Here is a 26,835-nt window from a genome sequence, read left to right as displayed (position 1 = left end):
TGAGGCCAGAACTCTCCATTCACCTGACGAAGGGGCTAACCCGAAAGCTAGTGAGTGTACTATCAAATAAATCGGTTGGACTTAAACCTGGTGTTGTCAGACTTTTTACTGTGTGTACCCCAGTCCAACGCCGGCACATCCACATCACGGTGTTGAAAATGCATAGAAACAACTGGCAGTTAACAAAAGTGTACACAAAACATAATATATGTTTTGAAACATAAGTGCCTATGTACTAGGTCAATAAGCAATAGCATAGATATATGCTGAGCATAGAATCTGCAAGTATCTGAATACAAGAAGTGAAATATTTGCATTTCAAGTGTTAGCATCTCCTAGATTTACTCTGCTCCAACAATGCAGAAGAGCTATTAGTGTGACTTTTTTTATACATTTCCAGAGCCCTCTGAGATAGAGGCTGCCAACTTCACATATAATCAGTTTTGTGTTTTAGCTTCATGGCCAAAAAACTGCACCAGATCTCCTGAAACTCATTTCACATAGGACCCTAACAGCAACCAGATAGAGAAGATTTTCCAACCGAGGAATTGGACCAGTAGAGCCTGGGTGGCTCCAGCAATATAACATTGGAGGTCTCAAATGATCATTTGAAGGAAAGGCAGTAGGTTATCACAAATTTGAAATATACTCTTGACTGACATACTAGGGTAACCAACTCTCATTGAGCAAGAGCCTTTACAAATTCTCAAAGGCATGTGAATAGGATAGACAGGCAAATTGCTTGTCAAATAAAGTGTGCTTCTAAACACCACACAAAAGGCAAGAACATTCAATTTCCAGATTTCTTTTCTATTAGCATTGATTGACACCTCCATTCCAATATCGGTACCTAACCTGCCTCAGTGCCCAGGGCAAATGCATCCTCAATACTATTTCAATCCAGGTTCTGACCTCTCCCACATGCCAACAAAACTCTTTTTGCCCAATTTATTCATCTCTGGAAGGTATCAAGTCTTTGTAGAGTCCATTCATATCACCATTCAAGCATATGCCCAGGCAGTGAAAAATCAGAAGGCTAACCAGCCAGTAAAGCTTAATCTGTCCTCATCTGACATTTACAGAGCACAATGGATCACAGAGGTCCCCGAATGGTGATAAAAACCGAAAATCCTGACTAATTTTCTACTTACCTAGTCCATTGCAGTTAATGTCAAAGAAATGTCAATTACTGTTCTAGCTAACTCAGCACAGAACAGGGTGGAAATTTGGAATTTACTGATCTATGACTTAGTATTACACACTGAGTAGCACCTTTCTATGGGACACTTCAAAATGAGCTGTTACGGAAAATTGAGTCCACCCTTTCTAAATACACCCTTCAATTGACACAATATATTCAAAATTTTGAATCAAATACAGTAAGATTTTGATCACAGCTGAGAAAATAATCTAAGACACATATGAAATAAAATAATTTTGCTCAAGTCTGTTGCTATGTTACAAATGCAACTCACAGTTTCAATTAATATTTCCCCCAAAGTCTGCAAAACCTCAATTATAAACCTTGTCTGTAATTGTAAGAATCACTGTACATCCAGTAATATACAAACTAAATAGCAATGCTTCTTGGTCTTCTCCTTTGCCGTATGATGGGATGCCTCTGAGCGAACAGTCTCCAAAAAACCACATGAAAACGATTTTCAATCATTTGTTTTATCGTCCTCGCTTTCAAATTAAATGCCCCTCATGCAGATGCGTTGGAGATGATCATCCAACTGATCACAAAGTAGAAAAGGAATATCGGGTAAACAGCAAGGGCCTTGCGATTTGGTGGTTGGCTGTCAGCCAAAAAAGCTGTTGAGGCTAAGAGAGAAAAAGAAGAAGTAATAATGTATATCTTACAGAAAAAGATTTTCTCAAATTCTGTGCAATCATTGACCCACAATCCATACATCTGCTCCCAGACCTCTAGCTCTAAAGCTGGTCACTGGTATGTGTCTGAATCTGTCTCTGCCAAGAGGTGAAGTCACTCATTTCTAATTTTGCAGCTAATATTTCTGTAGCCTTGCAATGTTTTTCTTCCTTTAATCCATTTTTGGGATGGAATTCCTTATTTCTTTATCTTTTAACTTTCTCTCTGATTTTCCCCATTACTCGTCCTCCAATGAGTGGTGGAACTCCTGCAGTACAAACACAGTGATCCTCCCATACCTTACTAAGTTGACACTGCACATGTAAGCCTAGACAGTGTGAGCAGGCCTCTGGACCATGAAGGACACCACTGCAGAGTCTGATCCCGTCACTATGCTACGTGTGTGCATAAACCTTATAGCAGTCAAAGTAATTAGTGATTCGTAGGAGTCACAGATGCAAATTTTTGTACATGTACAACCATCCCAGCTAACTTAGAACAGAATGGAGATGGATTTTGGTATTACGGTATCACATCGGGCAGTGTCATTATTCACCGTGGAAATTCCAAGCTGATTTAAATTTTTTTGCTTGCTTTTCAAAATATTCATCAGATTCAGGAATAACTGCTATGGTCCTGAATAGTGGAGATTTTCAATATTCATTGTGCTTAAGAACTGGGCAATTCGCACAGTTGTATTCAGCTTTAATGGCACCATGTATGTCTAAATAGATCATGTTGCCATGGGATCCCCTCTAGGGCCAGCTCTAGCAAATATCTTTGTTGGGTTCCATGAGAAACACGTCCTTCATGGAATGACACTCCATCTCCTTCCCCTTCCATCTTTCCAATACGTGCATGATACATTTGTTACACTTAAATTATCAGCCACATGAAATAATCTCTTAACAGGCTCCATCCTTCACGCAAATTCTCATTTGTAATGGAGCAATCAAACAAACTCCCTTTCCTTGTTGTATTAGTTGAACAGTCTGCCAGGGGTTTGCTAACATGATCTGCTACAAGCCTACCTTCACTGGTCAATACACATGTTGGGATTCTTACAGTTCTACCTTTGACAGCTAGGATAATGTCTTGACCAAAGTCAAGCTACCTGGTTTAAATTTCAAATTATGTTTGACAGTTAACTGTCAGTCACCAGCAACTGGCACAATCGCCATGGCAATACCTCTACCAGAGTCCACTTGGCAACCAATCAGGACTCTTCACAGTGTAAAAACATTGTTTCCCCTGATGTTGATTTTCTCATGATTGTCCTAATGAATGCAAGATGAAAAGATGACAGAAAAATGTCCTTTTTTTAAGCAACATTCAAGGAGATAGTTTCAGTGAGGTAGTAACTCCACATAATTTTGGTTCAACGTGGTTCCAAAATGGCATATGGCAATGGAAGCTTGAAGCCTAGAAACTTGGTCAGTTACTGCAACGGACTTGGTAATCTATATCAACATGGCGGGTCCACACAATCTGGTTTGGCAATGATCAGATAAGTATCAAAGGAATGAAATGAGGTCATTCCCATCAAACTGAATACTAGAGGGAAAGTATAAGAAAATGTAATATGATGGAGTGTGTAAAAGGTTGGAGAGTGGGTAATACACATTAATCTCAGGACACCATTGTACTTTGGAACTATTTTTATACTTTAATTAGTTTAAGTTAGCTTTAGTTGATTAAAGTACAGAATTACTGTATGCGACTTGGGTCTTCCAAGTGTTGGCTCACCAAACCTATGCCTAAAAGTTCTTTGATCTTATGTTCAGCAAGCAGAATATATCCTGAGGGGTGGGAAGGTGTACAAGTTGACAGACTGAAACCTAACAAGTGAATATAAATTCACAGCAACTTGGATTAGAAACTGAAACATGGCAATTGGTTTCATAGCTAATCAAGAAAACGTGGCAACACCTTCTTCAGCCATATGATGGCACTAAACAATATACCCTATACAGCACTATGAAGTGCATCAAATCAAGAAAATTGGGAAAAATACATTCTAAGCAAATCACTTTTCTCCTTCACTGTATTACTATAGTATTTCACACACCAGTATATTCTGAATTTCAAACTTTTTTTTATATTTTAAAACTGAACATAAAAGACAAAGAATGAATGGCACATTGGCACAGTGGTTAGCACTGCTGCCTCAGCACCAGGGACATGGGTTCAATTCGGGACTTGGGTCACTGTGTGTGGGGTTTGCATGTTTTTCCTGTGTCTGCCTGGGTTTCCTCTGGATACTCCGTTTACTTCCCACAATCCAAAGGTGTGTGGATTAGGTTGATTGGCCATGCTAAATTGATCCTAGTGTCAGTGGATTAGCCTAAATGAGAGAATGAAACAACTAGCATTTGCCTGATAGGATAAAGCCCTAAAAATTGACCACAACTCAAATGGGTAAGAGTACTGCTGAAGTAGTTCAAAAACTGTCCCTTATACAGTTTAAAATTCACACAGGAAGAAAAGATTTCCAAAATCAGAAATGCAATTATCATTGCTGATGCCTATGAATTAACCCAAAACCTCTTAGACCAAAACAAATTTGTATCTATTTACTCCTATAAGGGAGAGTTGAGGAGTTGGATGGAATAGAGCAACCAAGCTACAAGTTCATCATTTTGAAATTATCCACTAAACCACAGTCAGGTTCAAAATGTAAAAGCCACCAAAACCCAGCAACTTAATTTCCAAGCCCATTAAGAGAACCCAAACAACTCACATGGGTTTAAAAGCAATGCACCTACACCATCACATTAGAAATATTAGAAAGCTAAATCATCACTCATAGGTTGTTGAAGCAGCCATGAAAAGGTTAAGAACTTTACAGACATCACAACAAAACAATCAGCCGTACTTGCATACACTGATTTAGAAACCAAATCCAGGCCTGTGAAACCCAATTCTCCCCAGGCACCAGCATTGAGCTAGTTCCTACCAATTGCTAAATGCCTTGAGAATCAATACCTGTGGACAGGTATAACTGAAGAGCACCACCTAGGAGAGTGGGTGAAAAGGGGACCCAGAGGCAGCATCCACCACCGAGAAGAGCAGATGAAAAGAGGCAGTCAGCAACAACCGACAGCTGGTGAAAAGAGGGTCCAGAGGTAGTAATCACAGCCTAGAACAGCTATCCATCCAGTCTAGAATTCCTGAGGTAAATCAAAGTGTGACATCCTTTTGGCTAAGATAAAGCCCAAGATGGGGTGAAATGCCTCATCTTGTCAGCTTGGAACTTGCTTGTCTCTCTTATGGGCACCTCTAATTAGATTTTGAGTTTGGTTTTTGTAACTTTAAGGATGGAGTAAAAACAATCAAGTGTGACATCACAGGAAAACACGAGTAAGTACTTGGTTGCTGAATATTTCACTCGGTTATCCTCAAACTCATACAATTTACCTGGACATCTACTTCCAGAAGGCAGTCACACCTCCTCAGGGCAGGGTCTTCTGATCTGATCAGTGGTTAGGGACAGGTGGTGTGAATACATGAGGTAGGTACGGGGATCCAGAAGATGAAGAGTGGAAGAGAAGCAGCCTTTGCAATTTTCCAATAGGCGATATGCATGTAAGTGGTGGCTGCAAGGCAGATGAGCAAACTGTTCACGGTGCCATAGTACAGGAGACCAATCAAGCTAGGGAGAGTTAAAAATAATGTAGTGATAGTTGGGGACAGTGTAATCAGGGGATACGCACAGTTCTCTGCAGCCAAGGTTTGGGACATCTGCACTAGGCTGAAGGGAAGCTTGCAGTGGGATGGGAAAGATCCCATTGTCAAGGTCCATGTAAGTACCAAAGGCTGACAGAACAAGGAGAGAGATTCTGCTGAGGGAGTATGAGCAGCTAAGGGCTAAATTAAAAAGCAGAACATCCAAGATAATAATCTCTGGATTACTACCTGAGCCATGGGCAAATTGACATAGGGTAAATTAGATTAGAGAATGCATGGATCAAAGATTGGTTTGAGTATTAGGTTTTGATTCATGAGGCACTAGCACCACTACTGGGGAAAAGAGGGAGCTGCATCAATAGGACAGTCTTCACATGAACCATACTGATGTGTGTTCTGCTAAGTCATAACTAGAACAGTAGAGAGGATTTTAAGTTAAATTGCAGGGGCAAGAGATCAAGTTTGGGAAGATGTGATAAATTAAAGAGAGAAGACAAGCAAAAGAACAAGACAGGAATAAGGGAAATGATGATCAGAGCATCAGGGCAGGAAAGAATAGAGCATAGACATAATATTGCACCAGCAGATAAGGCTAAAGGATATGAAAATGTAAAATAACAGAACTAAAGGCTCCAAATCTGAATGCACATAACATCCATAACAAAACAGATGACTGACCGCATAAAGAGAAATAAATATATATGATAGATAGCCATTACAGAGATAAGGCAAAGACTGGGACCTGAGTATTCAGGGATTCATGAAATTTAGAAAACAGGAAGCCGTAAAAAGATGGAGGGGTAACTCTGTTAGTAAAGGATGAGGTTGGTACAGAGAGAGATGACCTTAGTTTTGGAGATCAAGATGTAGAATCAATTTGCTCTGAAACAAATGACAAAGGCAAGAAGTCACTTATTGGAGTTGTTTATCGGCCCCCAAAAGTTAATGTGTAGGATGGAGTATACAGGAAGAGATAATGGGGGTTTGTGAGAAAGATATAAGCAATCATCTTGGGAGATTTTATTCAAAATATAGATTGGACAAATCAGATTGGCAAAGGTACTCTGGATGACGAGTTCATGGTATTTTCAGGATCAGCATCAACCAGATAGCAGGCAATATCAGATCTCATAAGGCGCAATGAAGTAGGATTGATTAATAACCTCAAAGTTGTCCCTAGGTTACAGCGATCACAATATGATTAAATTTCACATTATTTGAGAAAGAGAGGAGTGAACTCAAGACTAGAATTTTAAATTTAAATAAGGGGTATTATGAGGGCACAAGGACAGAACTGGCGAAGGTGAACTTGGTGTCGAAGAGACCACACCCAGAATACCATGAACAAGTTGATCTCATTATTTAAGGAGATATAAACGCTTTAGAAGTAGTTCACAGAAGGATCACTTGACTGATACCTTGGATGGTGAGGTTATCTTAAGAGGAAAGATTGGATCCTTCCTCTTCATTGAGGATCCATTGTATTTTAGAAGTTGGAGAGATGGCTTTATTGAAACATCAGGATCCTGAGGGAATTTGACAGGGTGGATACTGAAAGGATGTTTTCCCTTGTGGAAGGGACTAGAGCTAGGTGAGGACAAATAATTTCTCCAAGAGTCATGAGGCTTTGGAATTCTCTTCCCCAGACAGCATGAAGCCAAGTCAATGAATGTTTACTGGGCAGATATCGATAGATTCTTGATTAACAAGGGAAACAAAGGTTATCAGGAGTTGGTGAAATTAAGGCCACAATCAGGTCAGCCATGCTCTTACTGAATGGCAGAGCAGGCTTGTGGGGACTGAACGATTTACTCATACTAATTCGTACGTTCATATGGATGTTAAAATTCCCATATCGGCATAACGAACGTTCACTAGATAACACATAACTGGAGATTTTAAGAAAAAAGGGATGCAACTGACAGACAAGCTGTAGCGTTATCAGGTTGCTGCAATGGTGTCCGAATGTGTGGCATGAATGTTGACGCACTATTTTGCTTTGCAGGGAAGCAAAGTAAAAAAAAAACAAGATTAATTTCCTTTTTCCTTGCAGCAGAAATGAGTCATGCTCCAGTATATTCTGAACTTCAGAACTAATTTTCAGAAGACTGCAAACGAGGGCTGCCCGAGGGTAATCTGACTTCTTTTGTGGACTGAAATCACTCCCCTCTAGAGGGAACGAAGCGATACAAAAATTATGTCCATGACAAGTATAAGACATAGCAAAACTGAACATTAAAATAACACAAGCTCCATGGTGATGACAACAAGTAACAGCTGTATTTATTTTATTCCTCACTATTAATTCCAGATTATGCACATCAAGATCAGAAGCAGCAAGGTTCCAAGCCAGTTGCCAGGATACTGCTAATATGATTCTTTGCAGGCTGCCATAAAACACAGGATTCAGGGAAGTCCAGCTAGTTCTAACCCACCAACACTCCATTGGATGGCCTAGCCTACATTGTAGCACAATCTTAGAACTAGAAATAACCACAATTTTAACTTGCCTCAAATTTTAATCTTATTTTGTTTGCAATTTTAGTATATTTTACATCTCAAATTACATTTTTACTTCAAATAATGCCAATGGTGTTTGCTTTCCAAATTTTCAAACTAATCTTTTCTAGAAGAGCTTGCAAATCCATCCGTGGAATTTCAAAATTGTTGTTTCACTTCTCAGTTCACTAAACTGGAACATGAATGACACTAAGAATTTATTCAGTGGTTTTAATTTCCAACATTTGTTCAAAATGCTGTGCGCTACACAAGTCAATAAAAAAAAATTGGTTCTAATGCAAAAATTTTAATCCAGAATGATTTTTTCTTCACCACCTCTTTTCCAAGGGAAGATAATTGAGCTAAGATACCTGGAAAAAGGGTTTGAAAAAAATTAATTCAAATACAATTTCATCATCTCTAACCCATTGACCACCCTCAACAGGAGTGGCTCCAGCTGACTATACCTGCTAATTTACTGCACAGTTTTAATCACTGTTTAATCAATTATTTAAAGAAAGCAGTTATTACTTACCAAATGTTGACCAGCCAAATGCAGCCAGCACAATAATAAAGCGAATTATAACTACTGCCATCGGGATTTCTGATGTGGTGTGTGGAGCCAGCCGGATGAGTGAGCAGACGATCATAGCTACAGTGAGTGGCAATATGCAATAACCCAGCACACAGAGGCTTTGAAAGAAGGAGCTAGAAAGCAAAATAAATACAAAGAGAAATCAGTACAGTCACTCTCAATCTTTTCTGTACCTGCTTTGCCATCTTCCTCAATATCTTCTCCCTCTAGATTAAACCAGAAGAATATGCCTGATCACGATCAATATAATTCAGTTTTTCATCCTGCCACTCAATATAAATCCAAAAAATAATCTCAATGGGACAGTGAGATATTCACCATCAGTTAAACCCATTTTCCAAAATGTTGAGCCACGTACAACAGGCAGGTCCCATGTTTAATTCCCCGCTCTCTACAAGGTATCTGGCATCAGCCAGGTCAAACAACACAAATGCCCAAATTCAGAAGTTGAGATTCAACAAAGTAGTATATAGTATTTAATATAGAAAACACCTAAACCCTATAGTGACAGGTATGCAAGATTTTCTTCTTTCAGCTATAAGGGATATTGTGAGAAGCGACTGACAGTTTTTGCCAGTATTTTAAAGGTGGAGATATAGATCCAGAGAGTACAGCTGAAGGCTCTGGCACACTACAGGATGTATGGAAAGGGCATGCTGCAGTATCTACTTTCAGCCACATCGTGGCACTGCACACAACATATCCCACTGGTTCCAAGAACACAAGGGATAGTAATATAATTAAGACATTAACAGTTGGCACAAATGAAAAAAGTTGCATTGATATGGATTACTTTTAAAGTGCAGCCGCTCATGATCTAAGCAAAGACCTCAACCAATCTACAGACAGCATGCCCCACAATTAGTAAACAAATTAAGTGACCAAGTAATTTATTTTCAGCCATACTTCTTGAGGGTGGAATAATTTCACAGGACACTAAAATCCCATCACTCCTTACAGCAGTACCACTGATATTTTATGCCCATCTAAGCCAACAACCAGAACCTTGATTTAGTAGGGGAGATGTGGTATCGTGGCAATGTCACTGGACTGGTATGCCTACGCTAATGCTCAGGAGAAGAGTTCAAATCCTAGCATGGCGGCAATTTTAAAAAAAAATCAGTAACTATGCCATCATTTGGTTTGCTACTCCCTTTGGGGAATGAAATCTGCTATCCTAATCTAGCCTACATGTGACTCCAGATTCACATCAATGTAGTAGACTCTTAACTGCCCTCTCGAGGGCAATAAGGGACAACCACAATGCAATTAAAAACACGTCTCATCTAAATTATGACACATCAAGCAATGTGGCACTCTCTCTAACCCATTACAAAATCATGACAAGCAACTTACGCAGCCTAAACTATGAATTCAGATACACAGGACAGAATTAAGCCTAAATTCTACTAATTCATTGGCAACAGTGTGACCACAGGGCTCAGCTCATACTCAACATCACAGTAATTCAACACAAATGTGCACATACGCTTAGCACAAGTTTTATGGTGATACCACGGAACAGTTATTTTTCTTTTAATAAAGACAACGTACCTCTTTTCTGCTCCTTCTACTAGGAGCCCCTAACCCATCCTGCTCGATTACTCAATTCAAGCAGAGAATGATAAAGGAATGGGGGTGAGGGCCATCTCAAAATCAAGGGAGAAAAGTTGTGAACTGGAATACAAGGCTTGAGAGGGTTGCAGGAACAACAGAATGAAGGGATTTAAAAACAAGGTTTAAAATTCAGCACGTTAGGCAACAGATTGAATGCAGATGAGATTGTCAAGATATGACTTTTGGATAAATTGTAATTTATAGACGGTAAAGGATGAGAGATTAGCAAGGGTGACACTGGAGTATTAGGATCAAGATGTTAACAGAATTTTGGATAAAACTTTGTGATTATATGGCTAGAGTAGATAGAAAACTTTTCTTGAGGCTAGGACTGTCTCACGTATTTGTTTAAAGATGTTTTTTAAAGTTAATTTATTTATCTGTCACAAGTCGGCTTACATTAACACTGCAATGAAGTTACTGTGAAAATCCCTTAGTTGCCAAACTTGGCGTCTATTCGGGTCAATGCACCTAACCAGCACATCTTTTGACTGTGGAAATCGGAGTGCCTGGAGGAAACCTACGCAGACATGGGGAGAATGTGCGAACTCAACAGAGACAGTGACCCAAGTCGGGAATCGAACTTGGACCCCTGCGCTGTGAGGCAGCAGTGCCACTGTGGCAGCACAAAACAAATGTGCTGGACCATATAACTGCAGCCAAGGCAAATACATTCTGACCTGCACAAATACAGTAGAAACTGTATTACCAAAATGCACAAAGACAACAACTTTCAATATTGTACCCTTCCTTTGGATAAGTACAATCCATAGCAACAGGATTGCACAAGAACATAGTCGTGTTGGAGTGAAAACAATCTTGATCACACATCACTGCTAGCAGCACTCTAACCCACACTGCACAGCCATGTCAGGAAATATATGAACATCGTCCTGTTAAAACAAGGCATCAGAACTGAAGTAATTAAAAACAGCATACAAAAAATATACGTCCAACTAACCATTGTTGCACTAATATACTATGATGCCTTTTAAAGTAAGGAAAACAATAACTAAATCCTTAATCCGCACTGAATTAGTTGAAGCTAACAACTAACGGTACTGTTCCAACCACAATGACTTTTGGCTAGATAAGGGGAAAAAAAAAAGACAATCTTGAGAATTACACAGAACAACACTGTGGTTTGAGGTACTGGACAGCTGCTGGTGACTAAGGAACAGTACCTTAGCAAGATGCAGCACCTCGGGAGAGGATGAGAGAAACCTGGAAAGAAAACTCACATCGTGCCACCAAGCAGTTTGGAGTTCAATGTAATGATGACTGCGCCAAACCACACGATGACAAACACCTCAGCAAACTCTGGGCCTCCTTCATGTTTATTGTCAACAGAACTCCCCTGCAACATCCTGCGTGAAAGAGAACAAGCCTCAATGCACCCTTCAAATCATTTACAGCAACAAAACATTTTTTAAACAAACTATGGCTGCATCTAAAAGCTATTGAAAGTAGGAGGCCATCATAAGCAGCTTGCTGCCCCAATGTTTCAGAGGCATTGCAAGTAAGCATCTGGTCAATAATGACTGACAAAATTTGGTATTTGAGTTGAATTAGCTCAGCAGCACTGGAAATCAGAACAAGGAGGGGAATCATCTATTTGAAAAGGGTGCACAGACTGGAGATATATATAGCATACATGATAGCACATCACGGTAAGACAGAAACATTTCCAGAAGGCACTGAGCGAAAGCGAGACCACAGATGATGCAGATCTTCAAGACAGTGAGCATATGCACAGATGGGGGTTTCAAAGGCAGCCAGCTCTTTGTTAGCATCTATGTAATGGAAGGCCTGGGGAGGAACATTTTGAAAGTGTTTTCTGTTGCACTCTCTAATGCTTCTGAAGCTAATGCACCATGTTATGTGATACAGCACTGATACTCATCAATTCTATCCTCAAGCTATATTGAGTTACTTGAACTTAGCAAGAACAATTTATATTAGTCACTGCTCCCCTATGGCTAGGAAAGTTAAAACTATCAAGTGAAGCTTTGTTCCTGAGAACAACTTTTCTTGCTAGAACGTGCACACGAAAAAGCCTTGAGCAAGCATAGATTTGATTTGGATCATGATGCACCCACAGTGAAATAGCCCCTCCCATTAGTTAATATCAAGGATCACACATGAAGAATGATCATCCAAGTGAGGTACCAGTGGTCTAACAGTTCCCAAATCTGTACTTCACTAAAAGGGAGAAGAAACAACTGAGTGACACAGGGAGATTTTAAAAATATATTATTCACATTTTTTCAAAGGTGCATCTATCTATCATGATTTTTATTTAAAGTTATCTGAAAGATTAACACATAACCAATGATTTAAATGAAAACCTCTTGTCCCTCAGTAGCAGACTGAAATAAATAATCTAAAGCCTTGCACCAGGTTATTACTTACATTGCTAATAAGACACAGAGTACTAGAGGGCCCCACAGATCCCCTGTAATGAACAAACAAAAGGATTAGTCACATATTCATGTACAAAATTGGACACAGTTTCTGCAATAATTAACAAGTTACCTGATAAATCAGCTCAGATATTTGAATGTCACCAGATTTGTTATGGGTTTTGCAAACTGCAAAGTTGCAGATTCCATGCCTGGACTACGATGAGAGACTAAACTCAGCAAAAGAGTTCGATAGCCCCAAACACCAGCTTAGTATTTTCCAACAAAGCTTGATCATATTTACGTGCATTTAATTAAGTCTTCACACATCAGAAATCAGAATACTGCTGATATTGAAAATCAAATATAAACAGAAAATGCTGGAAAAAGCAACTCAGACAATATCTGTGGAGAGATTCATAGAATAGAATCCCTACTTGTACAGGAGGCCATCTACACAGCTACGCAGTGGTTAGCATCGCTGCCTCATAGTTCTGAGTTCAATTCTGACCTCAGGTGAATGCCTGTGTGGAGTCTGTACGTTCTCTCCATGTTTGCATGGGTTTCCTCTGGGGGCTCCAGTCTCCCCCCCCACTGTTCAAAGATGTGCAGGCTAGGTTGACTGGCAATGCTAACTTGCCCCTTAATGTCAGGGGAATTGGCAATGTAAATATGTGGGGTTACGGGGATAGGGCCTGGGTGAATTGTTGACGGTGCAGGCTTGATGGGCTGAACAGCCTCCTTTTGCACTGTAGGGATTTTATGATTTGGCCCATCGAACCTGCATCAACAACAATTTCACCCAGCCCTATCCCTGTAACTCTATGTGCTTAACATGTGAATCCCCCTGCCACTAAGAGTCAATTTACCATGACCAATCAACCTAACCTGCACACCTTTAGACGGTGAGAGGAAACCGGAGCACCTAGAGGAAAGCCACACAGACACAGGGAGAATGTGTAAACTCCACAAACAGTCACTTGAGGCCAGAATTGAACCCAGATCCCTGGCACTGAGGCAGTAGTGCTAACCACTGTGCCACCATGCCACCTTAGATAAAGAGTTAAGTTTCAGGTTGATGAAAGGTTACTACCTGAAACATTTAAACTGTTTTTCTCTCCATAGATGCTGCCTGACCTGCTGAGAATTTCTAGCATTTTGTGTTTTTATTTGAAGTTTTCACACATCTTTACATATATTACTGTCACAGCATGTACATGGCCAATGGTGGAATTGCATAGTATGCAAAACAAAGGACCAAACTAATTGTCCTTACTGGTGCTTATGATCCACACTGGCTGTGCAGTCGGCAGTGTAGAGGATAGCTGCCAGCTCCAGAATGATATAGATAGGTTGGTGGAGAAGTGGCAGGTGACGTTCAACTCTGATGAGTGTGAGGTAGTGCATTTTGGGAGGTCAAAAAGTAAAAGGCAATACAAAATAAATGGAAATATACTGAGAGGGGTAAATGAAGTAATCTTGGCATGCAAGTGAACAGGTTTCTACTTCTTTCATTAGAATTCCTGGTGCTGAATTGGAGAACCTTGTCTATCCTGTCATATCATTGATTGTTTTTCCTGTTCAGACACTCTAGCCCAGCCACATCTAGGGCCTGATGCAGCCACAATCCACCTCCCCTTTAGGAAGCACAAACTACCTTTAAGTGATGTTGGCCTCACAGCTTTTTTCTTTTTTTAGGATAGTAGTACAGGTAGATAAAGTTGTAACAAAGGTACATGGAACGCTCTTCTTCATTGGCAGAGGTATCGAATGTAACAATGGGGCTAAAATGATGAAACTATATAAGACACTGGTGAGGCCACAACTGAAGAACTGTGTGCAGTTCTGGTCACCTCATTACACACTGGAAGGGTATCATTGCTCTGGAGAGTGTGCAGAGAAGATTTACTAGAATGTTGCCAGGACTGGAGAATTGTAGCTATGAGAGATTGGTGGTTAGGGTTGTTTTCCTTGGAACAGGGAAGGCTGACAGGTGAAATGATTGAGGTGTACAAAACTGTGAGAGGTAGGGAAAGAATAGACAGGAGAAACTGGTTTCCCTTGGCACAGAGTTCAAAAAGCAGGGATCACAGATTCAAGCTAAGTGGCAGAAGGAATAGAGGGAACATGAGGAAAACTCTTTTTACACAGGTGGTGGATGATTGGAATTTGCTGCCTGAGTTGGTGATGGAGGCAGAGATCCACAGGGCTACAGCCCAGGTGCAAAAAGATTGGGTCAGAAAGAGCTCCTAGGTGTCTCTGGGTCAGCATGGACAAGATAGGCCAAATGCCCCCTTCTATGCTGTATCAACAAAGAACAAAGAACATCCCAGCACGGGAAACAGGCCCTTCAGCCCAACGAGCCCGCGCCGCCGCATCTTCCCACACCTACCCTGCCCTATGTGTATACATAAGAACATAAGAAATAGGAGCAGGAGTAGGCCATCTAGCCCTTCGAGCCTGCCCCGCCATTCAGTAAGATCATGGCTGATCTGTCGCTGCTCAGTTCCACATTCCCACCCTCTCCCCATAACCCTTAATCCCCCCCTTATCAAAAACCCATCAACCCGCGTCTTAAAAATATTTAGCGAGGCAGCCTCCACCACTTCAACGGGCAGAGAATTCCAGAGATTCACCACCCTTTGAGTGAAGAAGTTCCTCCTCAACTCCGTTCTAAACCACCCCCCCCCCCCCCACTTTATCTTGAGGCTGTGCCCCCTAGTCCTGCTATCCTTTCTGAGCGGGAAGAGTCTCTCCACCTCTATCCTATCCATCCCATTCATCATCTTATAAGTCTCAATGAGATCTCCCCTCATTCTTCTAAACTCTAAAGAGTACAAGCCTGGTTTATTCAGCCTCTCCTCATAGCTCAATCCCCTCAACTCTGGCATCAGCCTAGTAAACCTCCTCTGCACTCCCTCCAAGGCCAAAATATCCTTGCGTAAGTACGGCGCCCAAAACTGCACACAGTACTCCAGCTGCAGCCTCACCAATGCCCTATACAGCTGCAGCAAGACCTCCCTACTTTTATATTCAATCCCCCTCGCTATGAAGGCCAGCATCCCATTCACCTTCCTGACCACCTGCTGCACCTGCAAGCTGGGTTTTTGCGACTCGTGCACAAGAGACCCCGAGGTCCCTCTGCACCGTCGCCTGCTGCAGTTTTTCGCCACGTAAGTAATAATCCTTCCTACCATTATTCCTACCAAAGTGGACCACCTCGCACTTGCCAACATTAAATTCCATTTGCCAGTTCCTGGCCCATTCGCTCAGCCAATGTGGATCCTTCTGCAGACTCTCCACACCCTCCGCACAATTTGCCGTTCCACCAATCTTAGTGTCATCAGCAAATTTCGACACCATACACTCGGTTCCCTCCTCCAGATCATCTATATAAATGGTAAATAGCTCAGTATGTGAGTGGAACCCCTAATGTAGCCAGATTCAGGGGAGAATAGTGTCAATTTGGTACACCAATCAGCCTAAGAGCACATCTTTGGGGTGTGGGAGGAAACCGGAGCGCCCGGAGGAAACCCACGCAACCACAGGGAGAATGCGCAAACTCCCACAGACACAGGCCCAAATCCATGTATCTGCACAGCTCGCAGTGATAGTCACTGAGCTGTTGCGGTGCCCATCTGCTGGTCCAGGATTAAGCACACACAACGACACGAAGTACTAGGCCACTCCCGGAACCTCCAAGAGCAGCCCACGCACGACCCACCGTGTGCATGCCCCTCGTTTGACAACAAGGTGGACCGACCCTGTGGAATAAAAAGACAATACGTTAACATATAAAACTACATTTCCGGTGTCGTCCCGAGGCTCTGACCCTATTTAATACCCTCTACTATAACCCTCCATCCTTGCTTCGCTCATGTGTCTGTCTAAGTAAACCTTAAACAAGTCCAATGTGCCTGCCTCCACCACCCTACTCGGTAGCGCGTTCCATACCCCCACGACCCTCCGCATGAAAAACCTTCCTCTCACGTCCATATTATACTTCTCCCCTCTCACCCTTAGATCGTGACCTCTCGTAATTGTCCCCAGTCTAGGGAAAAGCCTACCACTGTTTACTCTATCTATTCCCTTCGGTATTTGATATACCTCTATCATATCACCCCTTAATCTCCGTCTTTCTAAGGAGAAGAGCCCCAGTTTCTCCAACCTTTCCTCGTAACTCAGTCCTTCCATGCCAGGCAACATCCTGGTAAACCTCCTCTGCACCCTCTCCAGGGTCTCCACGTCCTTCCGGTAGTAAGGTGACCAGAACTGGACGCAGTACTCCAAATGCGGTCTAACCAACGTTCTGTACAACTGAAGCATTAGATGGCAGCTCTTATACTCTATACCCCTTCCTATAAAGGCTAGCATTCCATAAGCTTTCTTCACAACCGTCTTGACCTGGGTCGACACCTTCAGAGAGTTGTGCACCTGCACTCCCAGGTCCCTCTGTATCTCTATACTCTTAATCGGTCTACTTTTTATCACATAACTCCTCCCTGCATTATTCCTTCCAAAATGCATCACCTCGCATTTGTCAGGATTAAATTCCATCTGCCACCTATCTGCCCAATATACCAACCTATCTATATCCTGCTGTGTCACCTGACAGTCCTCCTCAGTATCTGCCAATCCTACCAACTTGGTGTCATCCGCAAATTTGCTGATCACACCACGTACACCCTCTTCCAAGTCGTTTATATATACTACAAAGAGGAGAGGTCCCAGTACTGAGCCCTGCGGCACACCACTGGTGACTGGCCTCCAGCCAGAAAAGGTCCCCTCAACAGCTACTCTCTGTCTCCTATTTCCCAGCCAGTTTTCGATCCACCTAGCTACCTGTCCTTGTATCCCATGTGCCTTAACCTTTTCTACCAGCCTACCGTGAGGGACTTTGTCAAACGCCTTACTGAAATCCATATAGATGACATCAACGGCTCGCCCATCGTCAACCGTTTTTGTCACCTCCTCGAAGAATTCCACGAGATTCGTAAGGCAAGACCTCCCCCGAACAAAGCCATGTTGCGTATCCCTAATCAGATCGCAACGCTCCAAATGCTCATACATCCTATCCCTAAGAATTTTTTCCAATAATTTTCCTACCACCGATGTCAAACTCACTGGTCTATAATTACCAGGGTTATCCCTACTACCCTTTTTAAACAGCGGTACCACATTAGCTACCCTCCAGTCTTCTGGGACCTCACCTGTGTCCAAAGAAGAGACAAAGATTTGCATCAGAGGCCCAGCAATTTCATCTTTCACCTCCCTAAGCAGCCTGGGATAAATACCATCAGGCCCCGGAGCTTTATCCGTTTTTATGCTACCTAAAAACCTTAGCACTTCCTCCCTCGTAATGGATATTTCCTTCCACTGATCTACAGCTCCCTCCAAGACACTACACGACACCAATCCCCTCTCCTTCGTGAATACCAACGCAAAGTATTCATTCAGGATCTCACCCATTCCCTCAGTCTCGATACATAGCTCCCCTCCCTTGTCCCTAAGAGGACCAATTTTCCCTCTAACCACTCTCTTGCTCCTAATATAAGAGTAAAATGCTTTTGGATTTTCCTTAATCCTATCAGCCAAGGCCATTTCATGCCCCCTTTTCGCCCTTCTAACTCCCCTTTTTAGCTCCCTCCTACTCTCTCTATATTCCTCCAGCGCACTCTCCGTTCCCAGTTGTTTCGACCTAACATATGCCTCCCTCTTCTTCCTGACCAAGTCTTCTATACCCCCTGTAATCCACGGCTCTCTAATCCTGCCTTTCCCATCCTTCCTCTTTACCGGCACATGCCTTTCCTGCAACATTTTCAATTCTATAGTTCTATGAGTATGCATGACTATTGCACCCAGGCCTCTAGAAATGCTGCTTCAGAGGCAGCTGTTAAAAAGGTGCAAGAACAACCTGCATACCTTCATTTTCACCATTTTTCCCCAAACTCGTTCCTCATTCCCTCCCACATACCAAATACAGAAAAGTATCCCACTGTCACAAAGCATTATTCTTCTCCAACATAACTCAACTGGAAATGGATTCCAAGAGATTTTACAATGATAGATATGTATTTTATCTCCATCAACAACAGGCTGTACCACATAGCTACCTTCATGACAGTTTTCATCAAGTTCAAGCCATCCCAAAAAAACAATAATTTTGTTAGCACTGATCGTTTTCTGGTATCTTGCACAATCTTGTCCTTAACTGAAATCCATTCAGGCATTTTCCAGCATGGGTCACTGGAAAACGATTAGAGGAAACCATATTGATTCCGCCCTCACATCCCCTCCCCACTAGCCCAAGGTCACCAAGATGCACTATAATTTCCTACCACTATCTTGCTGAGGTCATCTTAAATATCTCAAATGAGGAATCAAACCACATCTGTGTGACTGGGCATTACATTTACCCTGAGAGGTACCAGAATAGGTCCCTTCCTTAATTTTTGTTTCTACCCAATATGTTGTTGAAATTATATTCAATTGTACTCACAGTCTCTAAGGAGGCTGCTGCTCTTTTTAGGGTACATAACATGAACAAATTTCTTCCCAACAGCCTTCAGATCTCGCATCTGATAAACAGAAAGCAAATGAAGAAAGGAACACTTAGTTATCAAGGAATTTTTGGAATCACATCAATACACTTGGATCAGATATTGTTAGCATTGGGAAAGGAATACTTAAAATATAAATGGATCAAAGTGTGAAAATTTATCAGATATGATGTGTTGGAATTACACAATGAATGGGAAAGATGGGCAGAAATCTGGCTGAAAAGCTGAATGGCCTGCAATGCACTTTATGCACTGCAGGCAATAATTGTGAACAGCTGGATTTATAATGAGACTGTTCAACGTTTTGTGCAAGAGATTTTCTTAAGACTTAATGCCTCCCATGACCACAAAGTACATCATAGTGCTTTACAGCCAACAAAGTTCTTTTGAAATGAATCATGATTGTATGGAAAACAGAGTCAAATCAATCCCACATACACAGGCACCTCCTTCATAAGAAAGGCAGGTAAGAACCACAAAATGGAAGACATACTATTTCAGTCTTATCAGTTAAGTGTCTCCAACACAACTTCCCAGCTCATATCTGGTCCGATAAAACAACCTAACTTCTGTTCACAGATTAATAAAATATCAATGCTATGAACTATATACTTCATTGAAATAATAAATATTACACCAGTTTGAGACCAATAATTGTTCTTGTTGTTACATCTGAACACTTCAGTTGATTGTCAGCTGGTAAATCAATCCAATGTTTCTAATACTCTAGAGAAATTACCTGACTGCTTCTGCGCAGGAAGCAGAACTTCATCCCACTTCGTATGAAAATTGTCTAATAATCTCTTTTTGCTGTGACAGATGTCAATAGTTTGTGAATTGACGCTTCTTTCATTCCAAAACTATGCCATTATAAGGAGATTTATGGAGAGATGGTGGCAAATGGTCATATCGCTGGGCTAGTAATCCAGAGGCCCAAGCTAATAATACGCTTGGATTCAAATTCCACTATGGCACCTAGTGGAATTTGAATTCAATTAATAAATCTAGGAATATAAAGACAGTCTCAGTAGTAGTAACCATGATAATTATCATTCAATGTTATACAAACACACCTAGATCATTCTTTACTCAGAGTGGTTGGGGTGTGGAATGGACTGCCTGCTGTGATAGTGGAGTTAGACATCTTAGGAACTTTCAAGCAGTTACTGGATAGGCACATGGGGCACACCAGAACGATAGGGAGCGGGATAGCTTGATCTCAGTTTTGGACAAAGCTCGGCACAACACTGAGGGCTGAAGGGCCTGTACTGAGCTGCACTGTTCTCTCTCTCTGTACCTGGTCTGGACTACATGTGACTCCAGACTCATGCACTGTGGTTAACTATTAACTGTCCTCTGAAATACCACTCAGTCCAAGGACAATAAATGCTGGCCCTGCCCACATCCCATAAAAGATAAAGAAAAAAAAGTATAATGGAGATCTATGATAAAGGAAAATTCTGCTTATTAAAGCATTAGCAACATTAAACAAGCATAAATATGTACACTGTCCTGCATGTTACACTTGTCAAAATAACAACCCTCATTATTTGAGCCAATTACAATTCTGGGGCATTGAGGGGGAAAACAAAAAAACATTTCCACTATCTTCCAAAAACATAATACTTTATATCTATCACTAGAAAAAAAAACTGTGAAAGGTTCCAGAAATGAAATGGAAACTGGGATTCTGCCCTGCCCCACCCCCCACCCCACCCATATGTTGGACATACGAGTTTCTCCTGCATGGTAGGACAGAATCTGTAATTGCCTACAGACAATACATGCTGACTCAGTTAGCCCTGCTGCCTCGCAGTGCCAGGGACCCACACTTAATTCCTCAGGTGATTGTCTGTTAGGAGTTTGCAACTACTCCCCACGTCTGCATGGGTTTCCTTCAGGTGCTCTAGTTTCCTGCCACAGTCCAAAGGGGTTCAGGTTAGGTGGATTGGCCATGCTAAATTGCCACTTAGTATCATCAGGGGAATAAGCAGGGTAAATACATGGGGTTACAGGAAAGGGCCTGGGTGGCACTGTTGTTGGTGCAGACTTAAATGGACCAAATGGCCTCTTTCTTTAGTGTAGGGATTCTATGACTTCAGATTATGCTGCAGTGAGGAGGTATGCAGTTTTGAACTGGAAAAACCACAAATAACCTACAACTTTGCATTTACTGGGTAAGGACCAATTATAAACTAGCAAGGGCAGATCTTCAGAGACAGACAAGGTGAGAGCTCACTGTTGATACAATGTGTTCAGAAAACTTCCCTTCAATTACTTAGCTAACAAAATTAAAAATCATCAATGCAGGTCTACAACATCCCAGTTTTAATTATTGGTCCATGCGGAATTATCTGATATCAGGTGATGATAGCAATTCTAGAACTGGCCTTGTATTTTTCTCCAATCTGTCCCAATAAGGCAAAAACAGGCTGCATCTGACTGCTTCTCAGTAACCATGCTGGAAAAATGTATGTTCAGATGTTGGATAAGTTTTCATGTTTTCCACTGTTACAGCTAACTCATTACTGGTGCACGAGGTACTCAAGGACACTTGACAAAACAGTATCCTCAGAAAATCATAAATTGGGGATGTTCAACAATACTTACAATTGTATCCTTGACTGGTTCATCCAGCGTGGAATAGTCATCCTCCTGTGACTGGGAACCGACTGGAACTGTGATTTGTCCTTCCACAGGGACATCATTTGATATCGACACATCAGCCAAGTCTGAAAACTACAGTGTCAAAAACTACAGTGTCAGTCCATCTGTACATCATCTATTTTCATCCTCGTTTTTCTGCCATTCCAATCCTTTCTGCCCCCCGTTTCCCTCCTTCACCACCATCCCAAACAATCCCCATGACATCTTAAGAGCGATATGGTTACCTGCTCCCCATTCTCCAATTACACCTTTCTAAGTTACCATTCCAAGAAAAAGACAACTCAGTTTTTACTACCCTTGATCTGAACTTACCACATGCACAAGTTGAGGCTTCAGCATTCTACATCATTTTGCACTTTTTACTATTTTTTGACTAGCTGATTAAATTTAAGAATTAAATCTGTAATGAGTATTTTATTTCATTTTGGATAAATAACATTTGTTTCAGAAGTTGAAAGAACAGGGCACAAAAAATTTCCTCACACAGTAAGGTTTGAAAAACAACATGACAGAGGCAAGTATGCAATAACATAAAATGCAGCAGATAGCTTTGCATCTGCAGTTCCAGTTCTTCAAGCGAAGAAGGTGCTGAGCTGAGGGAGCTGGAAAAGATCATGATTTAAGGCTACATTTAGTTAAGTCCAAGATCTGACTGAAGTGCTTCCATAAAAAAAAGGAGTTCAAGGAATATTAAATGATCTCCCCTCCATAATCACTTCCAAATACAGTGCACAAACAGACTTACATATTATCACACTCACCCTCCACTCCAATAACACTACAATTGCTGAGTTGCAAATGCATCAGGACTGGGATAAACCCATGTCATTTAGAAATGATAATACAGCAGCACAAGCACATTGGCACATATCAATTAACTTCTGAAGTGCCATTCAAGCGAGCTGCATCCATAAAATTGTCCTGGTCAGGGAACAATTGTACTATCAAAACCTCTCCTTCAGCTGATCTCAGTTAACAAAGCTGGAACTTGCTGGTGTTAATAATTCACGCAAACCTTATCTTTTAAGTTATCAGGACAACAGTGGATTTTTTTTATTAAAACCATTTTCTACGTTCTTTAGTACAGAAACATCTTTGGTCCTGGGAATGTAAATACAAATTCAGTTTCTCACAATCCGCAGCACATAATAGTGGGCACATCCAGTCAACATCTGTCACATATTGATAGTCAATTGATTAGAGGAAGAAAGGGCAAATGAAGGAAAGGAATTGGCACATATCAATTAATTTCTGAAGTGCATTCAAAGTGAGCTGCATCCATAATATCCAATTTTATTATGTTTTGCCAAGATTAAAATGCAAATACTGGCTTGGCTCTTTAAAGATAGAAGAGCACAGGGAGAGGGTAAATGCCTTTTTAAAATCAAAGAGCACCTGAGGGAAAAAAGATCCAGTCGAGCTGGGTTTATGTTCATCTCAGCTCAGATTACAATAGAAGCACTGCAATATGTTTTAACAGGGAGTAGAAAAGAGTAGATCAGTTCAAAGAACTGATCTACCATTACAATGGTTGGTCTGCATCTTAATTTTATCTACCTGCCTTGATTCCATAACACTTACCTTAAAACAAAATCAATCTTAGTTTTGAAATTTTCAATTGAACTCACCTTAGCAGTTTTTTTATAGGACCAGTTTGACACTATATTTTGTTGGGAGTGCTTCCTGATAACAACCTAGCTCAACCTAGTGTCACAGTAGCAGTGGTTAGCACTGCTGCTTCACAGATCCAGGGCCGTGGGTTCGATTCCCAGCTTGGGTCAGTGTCTGTGTGGAATTTGCACATTCTCCTCATGTCTGTGTGGGTTTCCTCCAGGTGCTCCGGTTTCCTCCCACAGTCCAAAGATGTGCAGGTTAGGTTGATTGGCTATGCTAAAAATTGCCCCTTAGGGTCATGAGACACATTGGTTAGAGAGATTAGTGGGTAAATATGTAGGGATATTGGGGTAGAGCCTGGGTGGGATTGCAGTTGGTGCAGACTCGATGGGCTGAATGGCTCTGTCTGCACTGTAGGGACTCAATGAAAATTTTTCTGCTTATCTGAACTCTATCAACAGAGAAAAGTTTCTGTCAATCTCTAATGCAATCAAATTAATCAATTAGACTATCCTTTAATATTCTCTACCCAAGGGAATATAAACCTGGTTTATGCAAATCAAACAGAAAATCCTGGAAAAACTATGACCCAGGCAGCAGTGATCTCTACCACCAGAAGTCGAAGGGCAGCAGATACATAACATCGCTAATCTTGTTCCCCACCAGGCTATGCATCAGCCTGACTTGGAACTATGTCACTGTTCCTTCACCAATGCTGGATCAAAATCTTGGAATTCACTTCTTAATAACACAACACCACATGAACCAACAGCTCAAGATAACAGCTCACCAACACCTTTTCTAGTGTGCTTAGGGATGGGTAAAACTGCTGCCCTAGCCATCAATGCTCACATCATATGATCAAATAAAAACAGATTAGGAATATCTGGGGAGAAACAAAGTTAGTATTTTAAGTTGATGGACTTTCATAGGTCCTAGTCCATGCAATTCTGCCTCATAATTTAACCCTTTTAACCTTAGACTCATTTTGTGGCAGCAGCTGTGGTTTTAATCCCATTCTCGGCTTGGAGTTAACAAAGACACTTTTCGCAATCTAACACTCTTGAAAGCCAAGTGAGGCAGTTACTGCAGCAATTGGTTGCGTGGAGTTAATAGAAGTCAGCCAGGGTCCCAGCTCACTATCCAGTGACTCCAGTTGGAAAAAGTGGAGAGATCGAGTTGTGTCGATGACAAGCTTCGGACATGAGGCTGCTATAGGGATAGTAAAGCTGAACTCCAGCAACAGGGCGCAGAGACTCTGGAGTTTCACCACCACTCCATCAGTCCCCAGGCCCGTTTCAATGCTGCTGCTCTTCCTGTCAAGGCTGATATCCATCTCTCTCACTCACCAGCGGCTGTTTAGATTCACTCTCCACCTCCGCCATTTTCAGGCCCGCTGACGTGGAGACAAACATCATACGTCATCCGCCCGCGACAAACCGCTTCTTTCTGGCGCACACCGTGACGCCACCGAATGGGGCGTGGTTTCCTCTCAGCCAATCAGTAACTGGGATGCTCCATTGTTTACTTTAACATCCCCAGTTTACCCTGGCTTTGGTTCGGAGTCATGAACACCCCTTCCTAACCCCATCACCCTTATCCCTACTCACTAACCCACCTACCAATCCCAAAACCCTTAACATCCCCCAACCCCGAACCAAGATTCCCCTCCTCCACGATCCCTAACCTCCCTCCCCAAACTACTCAACAATCCTTGAACCGCCATATTCCCCAACCCCTCCCCCACATTCCCTAAACCCCCTACCCAAAAATCCTCAAACCCCCTCACATTCCCCAGTGCCCCTCCCCAAACCCCTCTTCCCAACATTCCCCAACTGCTAACATTCCCCAAACCCCCCCTTAACATTTTGCAACCCCCTCCAACATTCCCCAACTTCTAACGTTTCCTAAACCCCTCTCACTTAACATTCCCAACCCTGTCCAACATTCCCCAAACCCCACATTCCCTAACCCCCCCCCCATAACCTACCCAAAAATCCTCAAACCTCCCTCACATTCCCCAATTTAGAAAGAAAGAAAAAGGCTACTATAAGATTGGCAAACTCTGCTAGGGTTCTTGTTTAATCAGCTTAAGTGTAGAATTCACTTTATCAATGGGGAGCAAGTTTGCTAGTAATTGTAATGAGGTGTTTTAAATGCTTTGTAGTTTTAAAGGTACATGTAATACCTTTAATTAGTCCATAAGTATGAATATACTGTACCTTTTTAGAAATTAAACAAAGAAACTTTGATGCACAGTTACAGAGTACCCCTTTGATATCAAACACATGCTAGATACATTCCTTTAAAGCACCCAACTGTTGGAATCACAAAGCCATAAAGGAGACTTAATTGCCTCACCGGACACCTTATCAGAAACAACTGATATAAGAGTGAGTTTTAATGAAGCTGCCTTCACAGTTTCTAATCAAAACAAAGTCAGAAATATATTAATGTCATAGCCAACAAAAGAGTTATGGTAGGGGATTTGGTGGGAACTGACAAGAATCAATGGTAACGTGATAATACCCCTTTTAATTGTAGGTGATGATAAAAAGCTCAGCCATTGAATTGGTAAGAAATATATATGTGTGTTTCATTATGTTAGCAATAAACAAAAATAATTGGAGAATATCCTGAAGGCCACTTGAATTGATCACATCCCTTAGAGATTCAATTAACTTCACTGACAAGGCCATAAAATATTAATAGCTTTTGTAGGCCCCCTTTACCAATTAAAGAATGCCCATGTGAGATGTTTAGTGAAGATACTTTGTAAGACTGCTATCAAAAATAGACACATGGTGTCTGACTAAGAGGCTAGAGGACAGCCTTAGGGATGACATATTGGGGTATCATGATGGCATAGATCAGGATGGTTCAATATTTTTTCTATTGGATCAATATGTAAAGTACGTCACTTTTAATGCTTTTGATTGGATTGTGCCCAACTGACTGTGGGCTGCAGATTGTATAAGCCAGGATGATTTTCTTTGTCCGGTGAAGTGGTGTCTCGACCCATTGTGTCAGGAACTGACCCCATTGCGAGCAAGTAAAATAAAGACAATCTGTTTGTTAAGCATCTTGTGTTAATGTGTGTTTGTATTAAAGTCAAACCTGGAAGTCAAGATTTCAACACCAAACCCTCTCTCTCCAACATTCCCAAACTCCTCCCCAACATTCCCCAATTCCTAACATTCCCCAAACCACCCTCCCCAACATTCTCCAATCCCCAAAGTTCCCCCACACCCTCCAACATTCCCTAAACCCCGCTCCCCAACATTGCCCAATCCCCACAATCCCCAACACTGCCAACATTTC

General features: G+C 41.6%; 1 protein-coding gene across 1 annotated transcript; it reads right to left on the bottom strand.

The window, feature by feature from the left end:
* Window positions 1-80: 80 nt before the first annotated feature.
* yipf6 (Yip1 domain family, member 6) lies at window positions 81-24,952 on the bottom strand. Its single transcript, XM_080188211.1, has 7 exons — window positions 24,864-24,952; window positions 21,844-21,972; window positions 19,173-19,251; window positions 12,684-12,726; window positions 11,513-11,638; window positions 8,595-8,767; window positions 81-1,824 (listed from the first exon to the last, which is right to left on the bottom strand). Exons 1-7 carry the CDS (start codon window positions 24,930-24,932, stop codon window positions 1,706-1,708), a joined length of 738 nt encoding a protein of 245 aa, XP_080044337.1. The 5' UTR covers window positions 24,933-24,952; the 3' UTR covers window positions 81-1,705.
* Window positions 24,953-26,835: the final 1,883 nt, after the last annotated feature.

Source organism: Carcharhinus amblyrhynchos, chromosome 4 (assembly GCF_965287045.1).
Source record: "Carcharhinus amblyrhynchos chromosome 4, sCarAmb.v2.hapA, whole genome shotgun sequence".
Lineage (NCBI taxonomy): Eukaryota > Metazoa > Chordata > Chondrichthyes > Carcharhiniformes > Carcharhinidae > Carcharhinus > Carcharhinus amblyrhynchos.
Note: the sequence above shows the minus strand (reverse complement) of the source record. Positions and strands in the feature narration are given on the sequence as shown.